This window comes from Periplaneta americana, chromosome 11 (genome assembly GCF_040183065.1).
Source record: "Periplaneta americana isolate PAMFEO1 chromosome 11, P.americana_PAMFEO1_priV1, whole genome shotgun sequence".
Lineage (NCBI taxonomy): Eukaryota > Metazoa > Arthropoda > Insecta > Blattodea > Blattidae > Periplaneta > Periplaneta americana.
This window is the reverse complement of record NC_091127.1, coordinates 9,013,073-9,033,044: the sequence shown is the minus strand read 5'-3', so window position 1 is coordinate 9,033,044 and position 19,972 is coordinate 9,013,073. Positions and strand designations below refer to the sequence as shown.

Here is a 19,972-nt window from a genome sequence, read left to right as displayed (position 1 = left end):
TTTATGCATTTGATATGATCACATCCGAAGCAATAAACTATAAATATTAAAATTCTGTGTCAACTGAGTAACACTCAAATCATTGTCTATATCTGAAACTATAAGCCGCCATGTGGTCTCTTCCCATATGCATGCACACAGTTTGGTTACGTTGTATTATCAATATATTTCTTGAAATTGATACACGAATTTTATCCCTACTGCTGGTGATGTCATATTAAAGACAAGGAGCACTACTGAGAATATCCACCTTGTACAGGACGTGCATAATATAGGAATATTTACTTACGGCTTTTAATGAACCCAGAGGTTCATTGCCGCCCTCACATAAGCCCGCCGTAGGTCCCTATCCTGAGCAAATAATATAGGAATACTATAAGTTACTTAATTATAAATTATCTTTCGTCCCTTCTTTGTCACATCTTTCGATCAAATGTTGTATACTTCAGCATAAACACTTTCTCACTTTTATATTCTCAGAGGAAGAAATGGACAATTCACTCATTTACTGTTAAAATATAGTCAATTTTTATTATAACAATTTTTATAAAATCTTTACAGAACAATGAGTCAGTTTTATTCTTAAGTAACAAAATATGTTAAAGAAATACATTGACATTGTGTTGTCATGTTAAATGTTAGTGCTATTTTCAGATTTAAAGAACTTTACAGGTTGCACAATTCCCATGTATTAATGAATATAATATTTTTATGTTTTATACTGTTGAATGAGATATTTATAATAATGACAATGATTTTTACCATTCAGTTACAAATGAAAAGCACAGGAGAAAAACTTGACAACTCTAAATGATCCATTTTCTATTTTAGATGCCATGTAATAGCTCAGGTAGTGTAGATTTGTGTAGTTTAACTGGACAGAATAACAACCTCATTAGTTTAAAGAAATGTGGAAAATGATAACCTAAATACAATAGAATATAAAGGGTTTTGAAACTTTTAACTTACTTTCCTGTAAAAAAAAAAAAACAGTAAAACATGACTTATCAGGTTTTTCCCCTGTACTTTTCAAACATTATTCAAGTTTGATGGTTTCATATTTTTCATTATATAAGAGAGAATCTGAATACCGTATTTACTCGCGTAATTTCCTCCCTTTTTCCTAAAATTCGTGAGGTGAGTATTATGTGGTGAATAAAAAAAATATTGGAAATTAATGGATCATAAGGAACATCAAACATTTCATGTACTATCTAATTAATGTAATGTTTAATACTAAATAATTCACAAATACATATACAATTTGAGTAACTGTTGACAGTTTTCGACTTTCCTTTGAACCACTGTTTCAGTTCTAATGCCAGTAGCCTGACCTTGACTAACTGTATAAATTTGTATCAAAATTAACTTGTTAATTGCAGAATGAAAATAAACCTAATTACACTCCACTAAATTCATCGTACAACAAATCCAAAGTAGTAGATGGGTTTTCCATATGCATTTTTACGATACTTGAATTCTTCACGGAAGACACTCTCAAATGGAAAAACCATGTCCCATTTTTTTTTAACATGAGAGGGGAAAATTACGCGAGAGAATAAGTTATGAAAAATATGTTCCGAAACTTTCGGGAAGAGGGAAATCACGCGAATATTCGGTACTAAAATTAGCTACCTGAGAGCACTTAAACATTATGTTTGAAGTATGTGAATACTTGTATTTCTTAATCGTTTATTGGTTAGACACTTTACACTGTATGCTGTAATAGTTAAAAGTAGCATTACTTGTATTACAGGTACAGTATCTAAAGAAAACAAAACAAATTACTCGTAGAAATATATTCAAAAACTATTTGTACCTTCATCTCGTGATCTATATCATTTTGTACTAAGTATATTTTGAAAGACTTGAACAATGCAACCAAAATACATACTCTGTTCTTTTACGAAATATATGCAGCAGCTTTAGTTTCTATTTTAGCCCTGCATACAGGACAATAGTCCGTGATTCCTTCACTGCAATCTTCGCAAAGACAGACATGACCGCATCGTAACAGGATGATTTCTCGTGGGTTTTGTCGGCAGACAACACACAGTTGTGATTCTTGCAGTTTTTTGTCCCGGACTCGCGTCCGTCTTTCTCTACGAGTGGCTTCTAGCTCCCTTCTGGAAAGTTCTTCTCACAGCCTTCTCGCCCGCCTTTTCCACCATTTCCGTATCATTATGCCCAAAATGACTAGGCCCATGCCTCCAAATAATATTGCCAGCAACCTATACAGGGAAGTTTAAAAATATCACTGGAGGACTATTAAACCAGCCACCAATACATCCACTCCAACTAATGTCAGCATTAATAACCTGCAGAACAGAGAATGTAGTCCAAAAAATTTTCATGCAGGGAGGGACAACTACAATCACTCCATAGTGCGAAGCAGTGGTGGCCCCTGCATATTTCTTAAGGGGAGGAAAGAAGTTAACAGCGCAAAATGACACCTTCTTGAGAGAAACATGCTACAAATTAGCCTACATGCATACATGTAAGACCAGGTAGTGTTAGGGTGTATAGCAATAATCTGTTTTTGTAAACTGAGTTTCCTAAATTGTCCAAAATATAATATGTTTTCACTTACATTCGTTGTTGAATAATTGCACAAATTAACAATTACAAGGAAATTCACAACCTCGCAGCATTTTTCGCGCACACTACAGCATCACATGTGTTGGAAGAGACTAGCTACTAACACGTAACCGGAACCGTTTTACGGAAATGGGAACGGGAAATAATCTGTTAGGAAAGCGAGAACACTGCACCCACCCATGTGGTCTGTGTTGCCACATGTACATTTTACAAGTTCAGTATCGCATGCTTTTGAAGAATGTCAGTTCTTGCAAAGTCATACTACCATTATTGTTCAAAGCTGCCGGTGGCCGATTAATTTTTTATGTTAAAAATAATGTAGTTTGGAGTACCTACTTTCAATTTAAAATATATTTGTACAAAACTGACAACTTGGCTGTTGTCCTGTCTAGTAGACAATGAATGGAAGTGAATTTCAGTGGCCGAAAAGATCTGCGATACTAATGTAGAACTACTTCCTCTTTGTTTTATATAAATCCAACTTCAACTTTCAGATATCCTCGAAAGTTTCAAACCATGAATAGTAGCTTATTATAAAGTGCAATGAATAATATATTTTGATTTATAATTTTAAGAAAGTTATGTGGTGTCTTTCATAGCTTTGTGTTAAAACTGTTTTTATTGTCTCCTCCTAGATGTGTTATAGTCTGGTTGAATGCAGCATCGTTAAAAGGCAGCGGTAGCGAGCTTGCTGCAAGACCAGTCAGTTTCTATTTTCCGCCCATGCGCTGATTCAGAGGAGGATCTCCTCCCTATCCGTTCATTTACTTGCTTTAAAACTCTGCTTCTTTCTCTGTCCGCTAGCGCACTGTTGTCTGTGTGTGTTAACTGCAGTAAAGGAGGAATGGATTGACTTTCCTCCACACAAACAATCTCGGATCTTTCTCACAGTTTTCTAGCAGCACATGAGCGCGCGTCGTTTAAAACTCAATTAACCGAGGTTTTCTTATAGCTGTGAACTTAAAAATTATCGAATCTTCCTCGAATTTCAAGGCATATATTTCATTTGGTATTTACTTTCAAAAGAAGAAAAATATGAGGAGGACGTTCCTCCCTTCCCTCCTCCGAGGAACCGCCACTGGTGCGAAGATATATTTGAAAATATATCTTGATATATTAGTATAATTAGCAAATGTTTACAGTATTGTGATCTCAATAAATTTTGTTACATTCAGATATTAGAGACGTGTAATATTCCATGAAAGCAAAATTCTGCACAATTAACGAGTGTTTTAACATTCATATAAATTAATAACAATTTAATCTAAAAGACTACCAGAATTTACAGTTAAAATTCTATAATGTGACAGCATTATAATGGAAAGCCCAACGACGAGCATTAGGCTGTTGCTACTAGTACTACTATTTTGTCATACGTTTATGTATTAGAGCCCCTTCAGACTAGGTCACTTTTAGAAGCGCTGCCACTTGTGAATAATGGATATAAACCATAAGTAGGAAATGGAATATTTTGCGACCACAAATTTCGCGAATTTTTTTAAAAATATTTCTTAGCGTCTAATTACAGTACATATACATCCTTCAATCCTTTTATACCTGATTTGAACTCGCGAAACAGCGAAATCCATATAAAGTCGCGAATTTCTTATGTTTTTCCGAAAATGACGCGATTTTTTAAGCAATTAGCAAATAATGTGTGCGAATTTTAAATTAATTTTTTTTTTGTACTACAATCGATGATTGATAGCCATAGCATAGCTAAGGTCGATATTTATTATGGTTGCTAGTAGGTTTGTTCATACAGTAAGTTTGTAATGGTTTGAGAACTGTTTGCAAACTGTCCCAACCTAATGCGCATGATCAGTTTGAAAACCAATTTCAAACCATCTGTGATTTGAGCTCTACCACTGCCGTCGTGATCTAATACAGGCCGTAAGGCAGACCACGTGACTCGCTTAACAGCTGATCGCGAGAGGCGGTCTTTCAATCATATGAATTAGTTGCAGTGCATGAAGAATAACATATATTTCTCTGAAATGCAGTGTAATTGCGTCAGTAAAATTTTAAACAGTGATTGTGAGACACTTGAGACACAATTTACTTGCAATTTAAGGTATAATATTATTTTTGGTGTGAAAATTACGTTGTTGCAGGCAAAGTTCATATGTGTAATACCTGTCTTTATTTCGATTAAATATTGCGCCCTTATGTGGTTAAGTGAAATTTTGGTCTTATAAACAGTAGGCTAAATATGTGTAATAATATATACGTGAAAGTGAAACATTGACTGGCATGTAAAGTAAGTTGTGATTAGGCCTAAGTGCAGCGTTACCGATGTTACTCTTGTCTAATCCATTATTGTTAGTTTACCGTATTTGTCTTATTAAATTTAAATTATTGCGCCCTTTTTATTTTGTGAATAACCTACATTATACGAGTAAATAATACGACGTTTGATAATATACACAATTTGAACTAAAAACGAGATAGCCTACATATAGTATATTACGAAAAATTATACCCTATAGTTTTCATTACTGTTACAGTATCTAGAATTGTAATTGGTTGAAATAAAGCATTCATGCTTCATTACGAAATTCTTGCACATTCATTTATGCACGTTTCAACAATTTTCAGTTGCATCGCACGCATATTTTAATGTGCTGAAGTTATAGGTTATGTTTATTCAATCAGTACTTGCCTTATTTCCATATTCGCAATTATGCATTATAATTAAACATAACGCTACGTATAACTTATAAATGCAATTTGTCTACACAATTGTATTTATTCGTTTCAGACGGTACTCCAGTCTGAAGTCTGATTAGTTTAATATGTTACTAGGGCTAAACTAGCGCTGAGGTAGTTCCCTTCGTATTCATACATCTTGCATATATAAATTAGTTCGGTTCGTTCAGGATTTTAATATGCCTTGCTTATAGGATCAAATGCATCTCCACAAAAAATAAATTCAACTGTTTTCATTTCAGAAATTACCGGAACTATACCTCAGCGCTACTAAGTAATATAACGTATGTACATTTCATAGGGGGGACTGGTGAATTTTCTACCTATAAGTAAGGACGGTAACCGTGTTCTGAAGTTTATCCTAAAACTATATTCTTCTTTAGTAAATCTCAAAACAGTTTTCGTTCTCAACTTAAGCCTAAAATGTTGACGCAGATAGGTTATGTTAACATGGTAAATTCTCTTCACATAAAAATAACACAGTTTTATTTATTATTCCTGCCACATTATGCAACACATAAATGGAACTTATGCACATATTACATTGAATAAAAATTTAATTGTATTATTTATTTGTTCCCTACTATACTGGGTTGTAATGAATTGTATTTATCTAACCTACCAGATTAACACACAACTGTACATACACTAATTTCATAGGAGGGACTGTGGTAAACTTTGTACCTACAAGTAAGGCAGGTAGATGTGCTAAATTAAAATCAGAATATAAATAATTCTTCTTTATTAAATCTAAAAATAGCTTCCATTCCAAACTTAAAAAGTTGATGCAACCAGGTTATGTTAACATGTAAAACTCCGTTCACATTAAAATAACACAGTTTTGTAATTATTTCAGCAACATATTATGCAATAAGAAGTGTGAAGGGGTCTTATACACACATTACACTAAATAAAATTGAGCGCCGACACGCTATAAAGTAATATATTTCACTCAGCTCCGTATAGGCAAATAGAAAAGCCCGACTCATCGAGTGACGTCACACAACCTGCATTACGGCCTGGTCTAGATCTCGATGGCAGTGGCTCTACAAAAGCATTTCAAAACTGGTTGGAACCACTGCCATCAAGATACTTATTTGAACTTACGACAGCAGAATTAATTAATTAAAATATTGTGATACTTCAGATTGATGAGAGAGATTCTCTGCTACGTGGCAGGTTATACAGAAATAATAAATTCGCTGTTTTTGTACCTAGGGATAATATGTTGAAAATAAGTTTCATTTTAGGACCTGTCTCTTTCCTCAGATAATTCCACCAAGTCTAACTCATCCCCATTGGGATATATATTCCATATTGTTATCACTATAAGTGTTTTGAATCAGACATCTGAAAGAACAATTACAGGCCTAAATTAACCTAACTTCTATTTTAAAACACTTCCGGAAAATAATTTTGTTACAATTAATCTGGAAACAACTTCAGAATAATACCGCATAAGTACATAACCTATATGTCGTTATTGCATCATTGGTGCAAGATATATTTTTATGCACTTATTTATTTATCTACCCTTGTACCATCAATAAAAAAAAGTTTTTACATTATTTTCAATTTGCACAGTCTTGCTACATAAGTACTTACGCAGTATTCTGAAGTATAGCTTTAGTCGGCACCCTAGGTCATAACGTCTACAGGAAGCTGACCCACACAGACAGATATCTGCATAAGACCTCGAATCATCATCCCGGCCAGAAATGGGCCATGATGAAAACTCTGATCAACAGGGCCAGGCGGGAGCTGAGCCATGTATCGACAGCACTCATGGCCAATGGCTACTCAAGGCCGGAGATAAAGAGAGCCATACGCCCCAGAGTGACACCGTCGATGCGGTCACAAGAACAAACGACTAAAAAGGGCACAGTCTTCCTACCGTATTTAAAGAATGTGACAGACCGTATCAGCAGGGTACTGAAACGGCATGAAGTGGAAACGACCTTCCTGCCGACCAAGCAAATCCGGAGCATGCTGAGGTCATCCAAGGACAAATGAGATAAGCTGCTGTCCCCCGGAGTTTACAGGATTCCGTGTTCGTGTGGGAAGGTCTACATCGGTACTACACAGCGGAGCGTCAGGACGAGACACAGAACACAAGAGGAATTGCCGCCTAGGACAGATCGACAAATCGGCAGCGGCAGCACATGCCTATCAAGAGGGCGAGCACAACATACGATTCAAGGACACGGACATCTTGAGCACGACGACGCACTTCTTCCCCCGTCTACATAGAGAAGCGATCGAAATATATAAACATAACAACAACTTTAATCGCAACGAAGAAGGCATAAAGCTAAACAAGTGTTGGTACCCAGTCCTAAACAGAACATATAAGAAGCCACTACAACATAAGGACGGAACCCAGAACAGGAGCAGCGGACAAAGCGGCGCGGACCGCAGCGACAACAGCCCTTGGCCCGCTAGTTGCACTATAAATACGCCCGCACAACCAAGTCCTCCAATGAAGAAAAAGAAGAAGAACAACAACACACCCCCCAAACCAAGCCTCTCGAACCTCCCAGTTGTGCGGCTTGTTGTGACAATATTTATGAATATATAATATCGCAGCCCGAAGAGGGCAATTAAGACCCTAAAGCGGGCAGCCCCTGTAGGGGCTAATACAAAATTCGTTCGTTCGTTCGCCACAGGATGGTATTCCGTGGTTTTCCTAAGGCGTAAGACAAATGTCGGGATGAGCCCTATAAGAAATGGGCCACGGACATATATGCCCATCCCCATATATATTCCCCTTTTCTTGTAAACGACGTATGCCCTAGTTCAGAACCTCTAAATTGTCTATTAAATGTACGAAGTCACTCAATTAGTCGCAATTTGAAAGGACAGGGACCTCTCAAATTGCAGATTTAGAATTCACGGCGCCTCTTCCGACGGCCTTCACATGCCTTGTCATCGAACAACAGATGACAGCGTCTTGCCATCCTAACAGCAAACAACAGCCAACTCCTTCTCGCCCCGTCCCGTGATCACTTGATCAAATCTCCATCCCCCTCGCGTATGTGGTACCTAAGAGGTTACATCCAATTTCAGCATCCCCTTCAAAATTTTCTAGAGCTCCTTCAGTGGAGCAGCGTAACCCAGAGTGAGACTAGTGGCCAACAGGCTTGGAGCTCACATATTTAGTTTTGTACAGCTCCCAACCCCTTGCAAGGACGCGTTTTGCGTACCTTTTAAATTTGTCCTCCCAATTCTCTTTCGATTTTCGATATTTCGAGCCACAGGATCAGTTGCCTCAGGTACGCCGAGAAGAGTTTTGCGACCTCGGATACCACTCCACTGAAGATGTCTGCCGCAGTTGCAGACGAAACGTCTGGTATAAAACCAACCAATAGACCACGGCCTCTCAGCCCGGAAAATGAATCTAGATCTATAAATAAAAATTGCTTGACATGACGTATCCAGAGAATTAAATGTCACAGCTATTGAATAAAAAATAATAGTATGCTTATAACTTATGCAGTAAAACTTTAGAATAGTACGCACGCTTATATATAGTATTATCTTCCTGAAAAAATGGCAATTATACGAAAACAACGGTACTGAAATACAATTATTTATTTAGGGCATATTCGTATAGCTTATGTTTTAAATAAGACGCAGAAAACATTGGCAAAACTATCTTGATGTCCATGTGTCATCTATGATTTGAGATTGGTTTGCACTTGATTCGCAAATCAGTTCTGACTGTCAGGAATCGATTTGAGATCAGTTTGACGTGCTGTATGAACGCGTGACTATTAGTCAGAAACAGTTTGAGTTTGAAGTTTGCGCTGTGCGAACAGTAAAAACCATGTGCGCATGACCGGAACTGTTCAAACCAGTTTGGAATTGCACATTCGATAGTACTGAATCTGTTTTAGTTCAAATACTTGGTCTGAACACACTCCTGACGTCATATCCGACGTATGTAGTGATGTGCGTGATAAGCCAGTGACCCTGCACGTGGGTTCTACAAAGGAGTGAGTATGTTTGATTCTGCGGAAGTTGCACACATAAATGTCAACAAATATCTGGTGGAAACAATAAGAAAACTAGAATTCTGTTCGGATCTGTGTGCCAATGCAGTGATAACAGGCTACAGTGAATTGCAGAGAGTGGTGAGAAACAAGCTGACCTGTGGTGAAGAAGTGGATATTATTTCTGTGCTGCAGGGAATGACCATAAACTATCCTGATTTTGGACAATCTGTGCTTCGAGTTACATGGATGCCAGGGGCAAATGCAGACTGTGGACGCTTCTTTTCATCATACAATAATGTTTTGTCTGATAAATGCCATTGTTTTCCAACAGAAAATGTCAATCTTTTTCTGAAATGTATTTTGAAAGCTAGGGTATTTATTGCGCTATTAAAGCTGTGTATTTTAAAAATACCGAAACATTCAATTGAAAACCCCGATTTTCCCATTTGACAATCCCACATTTTGCACTTTGAACTCAACAAAAAATTCCAATCTCTAACCATAATCTATACGAACTGTATAAAGACAATGATGTAGTTTCTTTTATAAAGGTCAGAAGGCTGAAGTGATAATGCCATGTGTACATGATGGAAAACAGAGGATACCGAAGAAGAAGAGATATAATGATGTTGAAGTATACTGGCACTATATTTTATAATCCTACATGTTTAACACATTCAGTAGTATCCAAGATTTTACAGTTCCTGAGGTATCAAATGATGTAAACTGGCATATAGTAAAATTTTGATTTCTCTTCTTCACATTCACTTTCTGTGGCTCCTGGAAGTGTTTTAGAATACAAGAAACAGTCATATTGGGAAAAATGAATATTAAGAAGAACCATCAGAAAGTTAGAGGCTTTTTCATTGAGTCTCTATAGGTCTTTGAAATTCAATATGTTGTTGTTGTTGTCTAGTGCCTTGCATCTGGCAATGAAGCCATTAGCAGTCGTGTTTTCCAATACTTTTGAACTGTAGTTTCTTCTGATCTTAATGCTTCACAGGTCTTCAAGTGATCTTCATTCATTTCTGCTGGATCATTACACAGCACACATATTGGTGAAGCTGAGATACCTATTCTGTAGAGATGACTTGCTAGACAGTCATGATTTGTCAATAGTCTGAATGAAGGCTGCAACTGCTGTTTTCCTTGGTTTTAACTCCAGAATGTTTATCTTTAGGACTCATACTCATGTATGTTGTGGCTTTCATGTAACTGTTTTCTTAACGGGCACCAGTTTTTACAATGTTGCATTTACATTTTAGTCCCAGAACAATTTGGATTTAGGAAAAATAAAGGCACAGAAAATGCAACATTTAATTTAACTGACAAAATTCTGGAGGCAGTAAATAAAAAATTACAAGTTGGAGGTATTTTCTGTGATTTATCCAAAGCATTTGACTGTATAAATCATAAAATGCTGCTAGATAAATTAGATTATTATGGAATTAAAGGTGTTGCACACCAATGGTTTCACTCATATCTCATAGATAGGAAACAGAAAGTTGAAATCAATACAACTATGAAATCTACATCGACATGGGGAACTATTAATAATGGAATTCCTCAAGGATCAATATTAGGTCCCCTACTTTTTCTAGTGTTTACAAATGATCTTGCCCCCCTTATAAAAGATGTAGGTCATCCCATATTATTTGCAGATGACACAAGTATAGTAATTACAGCCAATAACTCCAACACATTCCAATCTTCAACAGAGGAAATTCTCTTCAAAATATGTGACTGGTTCTCAGTCAATAAATTAGTATTAAATTGTAACAAAACTAACATAATTCAATTTAAATCCTGTCCAAATTCAACGTCGCAAATTTCTAGCGCAATAATTAAAATAGATCCCTATTAGAAACAACAACAACCTAATTTCTTGGCTTAAAAATCGATAATGTGTTAAATTGGAAAAATCATATTAAAGAAATTACCCCCAAACTAAATTCAGCTTATTTTGCTATTAGATCTATGCAAAAGATAGTAAATATCAATACCTTAAAAACAATATACTTTGTATACTTCCACTCGGTAATGAGTTTTGGAATAATATTCTGGGGAAATTCCACAGATAGTAACAATATATTTCTATCACAAAAAAGAGTAATTAGAATAATAGTAGGTGCGAAATCTAGGGAGTCGTGTAGGACTATTTTAAAAAAACTACAAATAATGCCCATGGCTTGTCAGTATATCTTTTCATTAATAGTCTTCCTCGTATGTAATCGTGAAAACTTTGTAACTAATTCAACAGTTCATAGCATAAATACACGTCAAAAAAATGACTTTCATACTCCATCGGCAAGTCTATCGTGCTATCAAAAAGAAGTGCGTTATATGGCAGTAAAAATTTTTAATAGCCTCCCTATCGATATAAAAAATGAAACTCAAAACATAAAATTATTTAGGGCCAAATTAAAGAAGTACCTAATTTCTCACGCCTTCTATTCTGTAGGTGAATTCATGACATTCAATAACGCTTCATGAAATTGATATTAAAACTGTGTGTTGTACTAGTAGACTATATTGTAAATCTCTTCTGTATATATTTCATCTAGACTGTGACTATAAATTAAGACTTTATAATAGTATTAAGTTTTTTGACTTGTTCCATATTCTAGCTGTAAGCATGTATGAATACCATGGAATGTTAATAAATACAATACAATACAATACATCACCCGACTTAAACCCCCATTGTGCAAGGGGGACCGCACCTGTCGCTGGTCAACGGGTCCTTCGGACCTAGCCGGGAGGACTAAATAGATGTTATTTAGATCCACCGACCTTTCCCTCATGTGCCGCTGAGGGACGCTGTTGTGCTGTGGTAGGCCAGCACATATGTAAATGGCATTTCCTCCATTTTAAATGAAACAGTTACACTGTGCAACTATATACTGAAGTTTTTTTACAGTATAAACAACTTTCCTTGGAACACGTTTCTAGGAACTAAAAATAAGACAGTCACATCAAACTAATCAATTTGTAACACGAAAATTAAAATGCTGTATCCTTAAAAGTTCACTACATCGTATCGCACACCTCGTACGAATCACACTCAACGGATATTTTAAGTGCAGTGCGTTCACTGTAACGGCTCCATCTCATCGCCTCATCGGATTCCCCTATCAGCTGTTTAAACGTGATGTCGTACGATATTGACATTGGTGAAAACAGAGGAGTTGAGGTTAGGTCTATTAATTACGACTGTTAGCGAATAAGAATTTGTAATTGCTTCATGCGTCTTAATTGAAGAGGAAGAAACGAAAAAAATATTGGTTACATTGTGTGTGTGTGTGTGTGTGTGTGTGTGTGTGTGTGTGTGTGTGTGTGTGTGTGTGTGTGTGTGTGTGTGTGTGTGTGTGTGTGTGTGTGTGTGTGTGTGTGTGTGTGTGTGTGTGTGTGTGTGTGTGTGTGTGTGTGTGTGTGTGTGTGTGTGTGTGTGTGTGTGTGTGTGTGTGTGTGTGTGTGTGTGTGTGTGTGTGTGTGTGTGTGTGTGTGTGTGTGTGTGTGTGTGTGTGTGTGTGTGTGTGTGTGTGTGTGTGTGTGTGTGTGTGTGTGTGTGTGTGTGTGTGTGTGTGTGTGTGTGTGTGTGTGTGTGTGTGTGTGTGTGTGTGTGTGTGTGTGTGTGTGTGTGTGTGTGTGTGTGTGTGTGTGTGTGTGTGTGTGTGTGTGTGTGTGTGTGTGTGTGTGTGTGTGTGTGTGTGTGTGTGTGTGTGTGTGTGTGTGTGTGTGTGTGTGTGTGTGTGTGTGTGTGTGTGTGTGTGTGTGTGTGTGTGTGTGTGTGTGTGTGTGTGTGTGTGTGTGTGTGTGTGTGTGTGTGTGTGTGTGTGTGTGTGTGTGTGTGTGTGTGTGTGTGTGTGTGTGTGTGTGTGTGTGTGTGTGTGTGTGTGTGTGTGTGTGTGTGTGTGTGTGTGTGTGTGTGTGTGTGTGTGTGTGTGTGTGTGTGTGTGTGTGTGTGTGTGTGTGTGTGTGTGTGTGTGTGTGTGTGTGTGTGTGTGTGTGTGTGTGTGTGTGTGTGTGTGTGTGTGTGTGTGTGTGTGTGTGTGTGTGTGTGTGTGTGTGTGTGTGTGTGTGTGTGTGTGTGTGTGTGTGTGTGTGTGTGTGTGTGTGTGTGTGTGTGTGTGTGTGTGTGTGTGTGTGTGTGTGTGTGTGTGTGTGTGTGTGTGTGTGTGTGTGTGTGTGTGTGTGTGTGTGTGTGTGTGTGTGTGTGTGTGTGTGTGTGTGTGTGTGTGTGTGTGTGTGTGTGTGTGTGTGTGTGTGTGTGTGTGTGTGTGTGTGTGTGTGTGTGTGTGTGTGTGTGTGTGTGTGTGTGTGTGTGTGTGTGTGTGTGTGTGTGTGTGTGTGTGTGTGTGTGTGTGTGTGTGTGTGTGTGTGTGTGTGTGTGTGTGTGTGTGTGTGTGTGTGTGTGTGTGTGTGTGTGTGTGTGTGTGTGTGTGTGTGTGTGTGTGTGTGTGTGTGTGTGTGTGTGTGTGTGTGTGTGTGTGTGTGTGTGTGTGTGTGTGTGTGTGTGTGTGTGTGTGTGTGTGTGTGTGTGTGTGTGTGTGTGTGTGTGTGTGTGTGTGTGTGTGTGTGTGTGTGTGTGTGTGTGTGTGTGTGTGTGTGTGTGTGTGTGTGTGTGTGTGTGTGTGTGTGTGTGTGTGTGTGTGTGTGTGTGTGTGTGTGTGTGTGTGTGTGTGTGTGTGTGTGTGTGTGTGTGTGTGTGTGTGTGTGTGTGTGTGTGTGTGTGTGTGTGTGTGTGTGTGTGTGTGTGTGTGTGTGTGTGTGTGTGTGTGTGTGTGTGTGTGTGTGTGTGTGTGTGTGTGTGTGTGTGTGTGTGTGTGTGTGTGTGTGTGTGTGTGTGTGTGTGTGTGTGTGTGTGTGTGTGTGTGTGTGTGTGTGTGTGTGTGTGTGTGTGTGTGTGTGTGTGTGTGTGTGTGTGTGTGTGTGTGTTTTTTTTTTTTTTTTATTAATTCTACAATATTAAAGAATAGTTAAAATTGATAAATTTAAAGGAGGCCAATGAAGAAATATATTCACTTGAATAACTTTAAGAACATCAATTCTGTCGGTAAATTGGTCTACATAACTGGCTTCATATGAGTGAATAACTAACAATCAACTAACCGCCATCAGACCAAAAAAAAACTTTAAGCAATCAATCTTCTTAATGTATCCAGCTGTTTGCCGACAACATAAGATCCACTGTAGTCTATTCAGTTGTTTTTCATGAGAAATGAGGGGTATTTTAATCGGTGTTCATTATAGATGGCTGTTGCTAGTAGCCAGAGTTGGGGAGGGTACTCACCTTGACGTGGTGAGGGGGCTTAAACTTATTGTTATGCTAAGAAGTAACAAAGAGATACCCACAAAAACCGCATTAACACCAACACAGTCCCATTATATTTTTCACTGCTTATGAAACATGGAGTCCCTCAGTGTAAAAAAATACCTTAACAGCAAGAAATATGCTAGTATAATCACATCCTTACATATCGATGCTGCTTGGAAGTTGATGACTTTAGATTTCAAAAAATGTGACATTAAAATTTATAAAATTATTATGATTTTAATAGTAAAATATAAACAAAAGAGTATATGTCTGTGAAAAATACATTGTCACCAAACTTAGTCAGTAACTGTATGTTTTGATTTACTTTCAGTATTTTTACGTTTTTCTTGTGTGATACAATATATTGACTGTGGGCACTGTGGCTGCAGTATTTTTTCTGTTGCATTGAATGGGGGAAGCATATAACGTAAGTGATCAGTAGTCAAGACTGATGCAACCATAAGAAAAATTCTTGTAAGATGCAATCGAATTGCATAAGCAATCTGCAGTAAATTCTCGAATACATCGTAAAAAATATTCGTTGAAAAGCAGAAGGAAAAATGCAATAAAAAGTGGACCATTTGCTCAAAAATAACAAATAGATAATAAAATACCGAAAAATGCAAAATAAAAGTAGGCGATATTAGTTCATGTTGAAGTGAAACGAATTTGTATTGCATTCTGCATTGTCTCTTGGGGGGGGGGGGAGGTGATATTTCATCAACTTCCAATTTATTACATATGAAAATACACTTTTATTTTCTGAAATCTATACGGAACTTTTAGTTATTTATTATTATCAGGAAAATGAATGAGTACAGTACATATTCCTCTGTTTACTAGCCTACCCAAAGACCCCAAAACAATGATTAATATACTAACCTGCAAAAAAACCCACACAAGATCAAAGACACTAGAACTGCTAGGCTCAAAATGATCTGCTACGGTTTCGAGGTCGAGGACGTCTGCTCTAAGAGCATCAAGCACTTCAACACTGGCATTTGATGCTTGCAAAATAAATGGAACAGAGTTGTAGACCTCCTGTATAGCTCTCTCTTGATCTGACCTGCAAGTAAGATAAGAATTGACAAAATATATAATGTAACTGCGTAAATTACCCTTTATATTTAATGTGAGGGTTGCAAATCACCTTCTTGTGGTTTCCCCTCACTTATAAAATTGAAAAAACCCGGTATATTTTATAGGCATTCTTTGTAATATTTGTTCTTGATATTTGATTGTAATGTTCAACTTCTTTGTCCTATCATTTATATACAGAACTGAAAATGTAATTTGTATAGAGTTACAACAATAATAATAATAATATACAGCAACAACACAAACCAAAATCCTGCTGAGCTTCGTGCGAAGACGTGTTCTTTCACACTAAGCTTCTGTATAGTTCCTGTTATATTTTGGTTGTTTACACTTGTAATTGGAGCACCAAGTGCTGCAACTGTTCCGCGGATGGCTACATATGGAATTTTATTATCTGGATGTGTCTTAACTATGTCTTCCAACTCAGGATTTAAATCCAATACTGCAGCATTCTGTAACAAATAGAAAAGTGCAATACTGTAACTACAAAGCTGAACTTAGTGCGTGAGTAATGTTGGTCAGTCACTCTCAGCCTTAAGATTTTATAATGTGGATACTTAACCTATATAGTGCTAAATGCACGGCAATAGTACATTATGCAACGAGCCTATAATGGTAGTAATTAAGATGCGAGTATGTTTATGAAACGAGTGCAAGCGAGTTTCATAATTTTCATACAAGCGTCTTAATTACCATAATAGGCAAGTTTCATAAGACTTTTTATGCTAGACCACATTTCTAACTTGTAATTATTCATAAGTATTCGTGTAATTCTTATCTGACTGGGGCGCGGAACTGACCTTGTGCAATATCTCGTAAATAGTGAGATGTGCGCAGACGCGAAAGTATTGATTTGTTCCGAGAAACAAATGTCATTGACCTTGATATAATCTAGAGAGTAAAATAAACATTAATCTTTATATAACCTTGAAGTTGATAAGGACATTGAAAAACGAGATGACAAATTGAATTTATTTGAATATTATTTACAATTAACGCTAATTATTATAGTAACAGAACATAACCTTCTGCGACAGTATTGGATTTCCAGCCTCTGTGATGTTTCGCTAGTTGTCTTTTGATTGCATATCCGAAAATAATCGATACTTGTGCTTTCATATTGCTACAATGGTGTTTTCTGATTGGTGGAACACCTGAACTTTAATGAATAGGTGTACTTTAATGAGGTCCATTAAAGGGCTGCTACCAGGTGTATAATTGCTACATTTCGGCATGGTCGAGCATAAAATATTTTAGTGGTCATAAAAGTTACAAACAAATCTAAATCGCATTGGTACATTTCAAATATTTAGTCTCACTCCATTATCTCCTGGCTTAGTTGCCTCATGAGTCATGCCTTAAGGTGTCAGTTATGAGGTTCAGATCTGTCTCCAGACAGTTGACTAAACAACAATCGTTAACAAAAATTTAACATAAACAAACCATATTAGATTATATCTACTAAGGTATTTTAAGACCTGTAGTGATTTAAATTTGTTATTCCAAATGTATTAAGTAGTGATATAGCCTTAGCTACTTATCATATGATATTGAAATATGGGGAATTGCATAAAAAAGTCACACCATCAGACTATTTAGATTGCAAAAAAAAAAAAGTGTCTAAGGGTTATAGGCCTATGTAACCTGAAATCTACAGAAACGTTAAAATAATAAAATAGGCCTAGGCCTAGTTAAGTTACATTATATTCACTCTATGCATATAAAGCTATCTTCTTGCAATCAAAAATTAAAGTATAAAAATCAACAACATTCACCAACATTACACTAGACACAGTAATGATTATTTCAGAGAGGGTTTTAGTAAAGAAAAATTGATAAAAACGTATATGTACAAGATCTACTTTTACATAGGCCTAATTGACTACCAGATGATATTAAACAACATAAAAACTTCAAATTTGAAACCGAAATAAAAATGTATTAATTTGATTAGGAAATGTTTATATAGGCCTAGTTTAGATGATTTTTAACTGTGTATGTGTATCTGATCTGTACTTAGTTGTATTTTATGTAGTTTAGTCCACTGACAATGTCAGACTCTTGTGCTACCAGTCTACTGATAATGAAGAATATCTATATCGGGCGATTTTCTAGAGATACATTGTAGATCTATGATATTACTATAAACGGGTCATTTAAATAAAATGATCATGAGTGGGATGAAAATAATTACATAATTATAATATATAACTTTTACACATCCAACTAAATAGTGGTGTTTCATTACCATATTAATAATAATCCGGTTTTCTCATTTCCCAGCAAACTTGTAGTTTCCATTAAAAACATGAATAATTTGAAAGTCGAGGTCAATTATTGTTAAGTAGAACACTATATTTACAAAAAGAGTAGATCAGAAAATCTTTGAGAACTATGGAAAATTGTAGAGAGCCAAGATAAGTAGGGTAATTATTAACAGAAAATCGGATAAATTTTAGAACACGGATTCCTTCCTTTCCCTCTTACTTCAAAATTCAAACCTTGTGCACACAAAATAAATAATTGGCACTGAAAAGGGATTGCCCCGAAAAGTGCGTTTCGTAAGTATGATGATGTGCATTTGACAAAAGCAGACAAATCTGCTCTTTTTAGTATTTTAAGATATAATTGTGAGTGAGGAATCCGTATACTGAAATTTCCCCCCCTCGTGGATGATAGCTTAACACTTGGCTAGGCATTCTTTCTGATTATAACATCATTAGACAGCATAACGTAACATGCACTGAATTGATGCAGTTCAGTTCAAAAACGTTTATTTTATGCATATTTACCTGGACTCTTTTAATAGCGCTACATTGCTCCACGTAAAAAGTATAACAAAGACCAAGATATACAGAATCTATTCCCAACGCAAGAATTTCTCTAATATAATCCATAACCAAAAAATATAATATACATTTTTTTTCCACCGATTTTGACTCTTATCTGATTTTGTTAGTTGCATTTTGCGTTTCCATGGTTAATCGCTAACATTAACACCAACAATATGTTATTGTATATCTATTTTTGTATAATGTCTTAGTTTCCTGTTATCTCCAAATTATGTTAATAATGTTACACGTTTATAATATTATGAAATACTGCACTTTTAGGAATAATGTTAATAATAATTTATAAATGTTCTCTTTACAATACAATAAATATATGTTGGTACTCCTGTTTCATTTGTTGATTAATTGTTTTACCTGAAGTTTTGTTGTGTTTGTCCTTGTTTGGGATTCTCATAATAAATTGTTCCATAATATAACAACTTCAGAAATGACGGAAGTGTTGCTAAGTCAAGAAAACAGAAAAGTGTATCGAATATTAAAATAATAAATGTACTACCAAAATAACTTTTGAAGCATATGGTTCAGTGATATGAAACTTGGTATGTGAGGATAACCATAATGTGACAGCGACGTGAGATTCGAACTCACGACCAGCGTCCCGCAAGAAAGCAGATCGCACAGAGCATGGTGGGACGGCGCGCGGCAGAGAGAAGTGGGGAAAGGGGCCTACACGCGAGGGGAGGCTGCGCGCGCAGCTGCTACTGACGCAGTGAATGGGGAACGGACCTTCCCGACTCTTCCAGAAGCCCGTCGAAGTGGAAAAATCGCGAATTCGAAGTCTGTCGGTTACGTTTCTGTGTTTATAAATTACGGACGCGAAGAAGTGTGTGGGTCATTCATGATTAGTTCAGTGAGTAAGCCAGTGAACAAAGCAAGCCAGTCTTGTGTACCGGAGTTCGACTCGAGTGTGCGTCCGCAACTGCGTCAGCATCCGAAGGCCTGAGTTCGAGTGCAGTGGACCGCAATTGGAGGGACCTGAGTTCGAGTGCAGTGGACCGCAGTTGGAGGGACCTGAGTTCGAGTACAGTGAACTGTCTCTAAAGGTCTGTGGTTCGAGATACTGTGAACTCGAGTGACTGAGATAGAAGAACTGTGAACTGAGAACTGATAGTTCTGATTTGTAAATAGTGCTTTGTAAATATTAGTTAAGATTAACAGTTCATTGTTGTTCGTACTAGTCCAAGTAAATTGTCATTGTCGTCGGTGGAGTGCTATAACGAATACTGTGTTGAATGAAAATCCAATTGTTGACGAGAGCGTTTAAGGTGAATTGTAGAAAGAAATTATTGTTGGAAGAATAAAATCCTATTGTTGAGTGGAAATAAATTTACATTGGTGTCAGAATCGGGACATTATCGACAATGGAGAACCTACAGCTGATCCTGCAAGCCATCGCGGAACTG

At 36.8% G+C, this 19,972-nt stretch overlaps 1 protein-coding gene across 2 annotated transcripts; it reads right to left on the bottom strand.

The window, feature by feature from the left end:
• Positions 1-309: 309 nt before the first annotated feature.
• Positions 310-18,618, bottom strand: LOC138708773 (mitochondrial E3 ubiquitin protein ligase 1-like). Of its 2 annotated transcripts, XM_069838936.1 has the most exons (4): positions 18,510-18,618; positions 15,964-16,169; positions 15,502-15,685; positions 310-2,231 (listed from the first exon to the last, which is right to left on the bottom strand). In XM_069838936.1, the coding sequence occupies exons 1-4, from the start codon at positions 18,612-18,614 to the stop codon at positions 2,103-2,105; spliced, it is 624 nt and encodes a 207-aa protein (XP_069695037.1). In that variant the 5' UTR covers positions 18,615-18,618; the 3' UTR covers positions 310-2,102. The 2 variants fall into 2 exon arrangements, 1 of the variants encoding a protein (XP_069695037.1); XR_011334768.1 differs by lacking the exons at positions 15,502-15,685; positions 15,964-16,169; positions 18,510-18,618 and adding an exon at positions 12,026-12,604 and having other exon boundaries at positions 2,094-2,231.
• Positions 18,619-19,972: the final 1,354 nt, after the last annotated feature.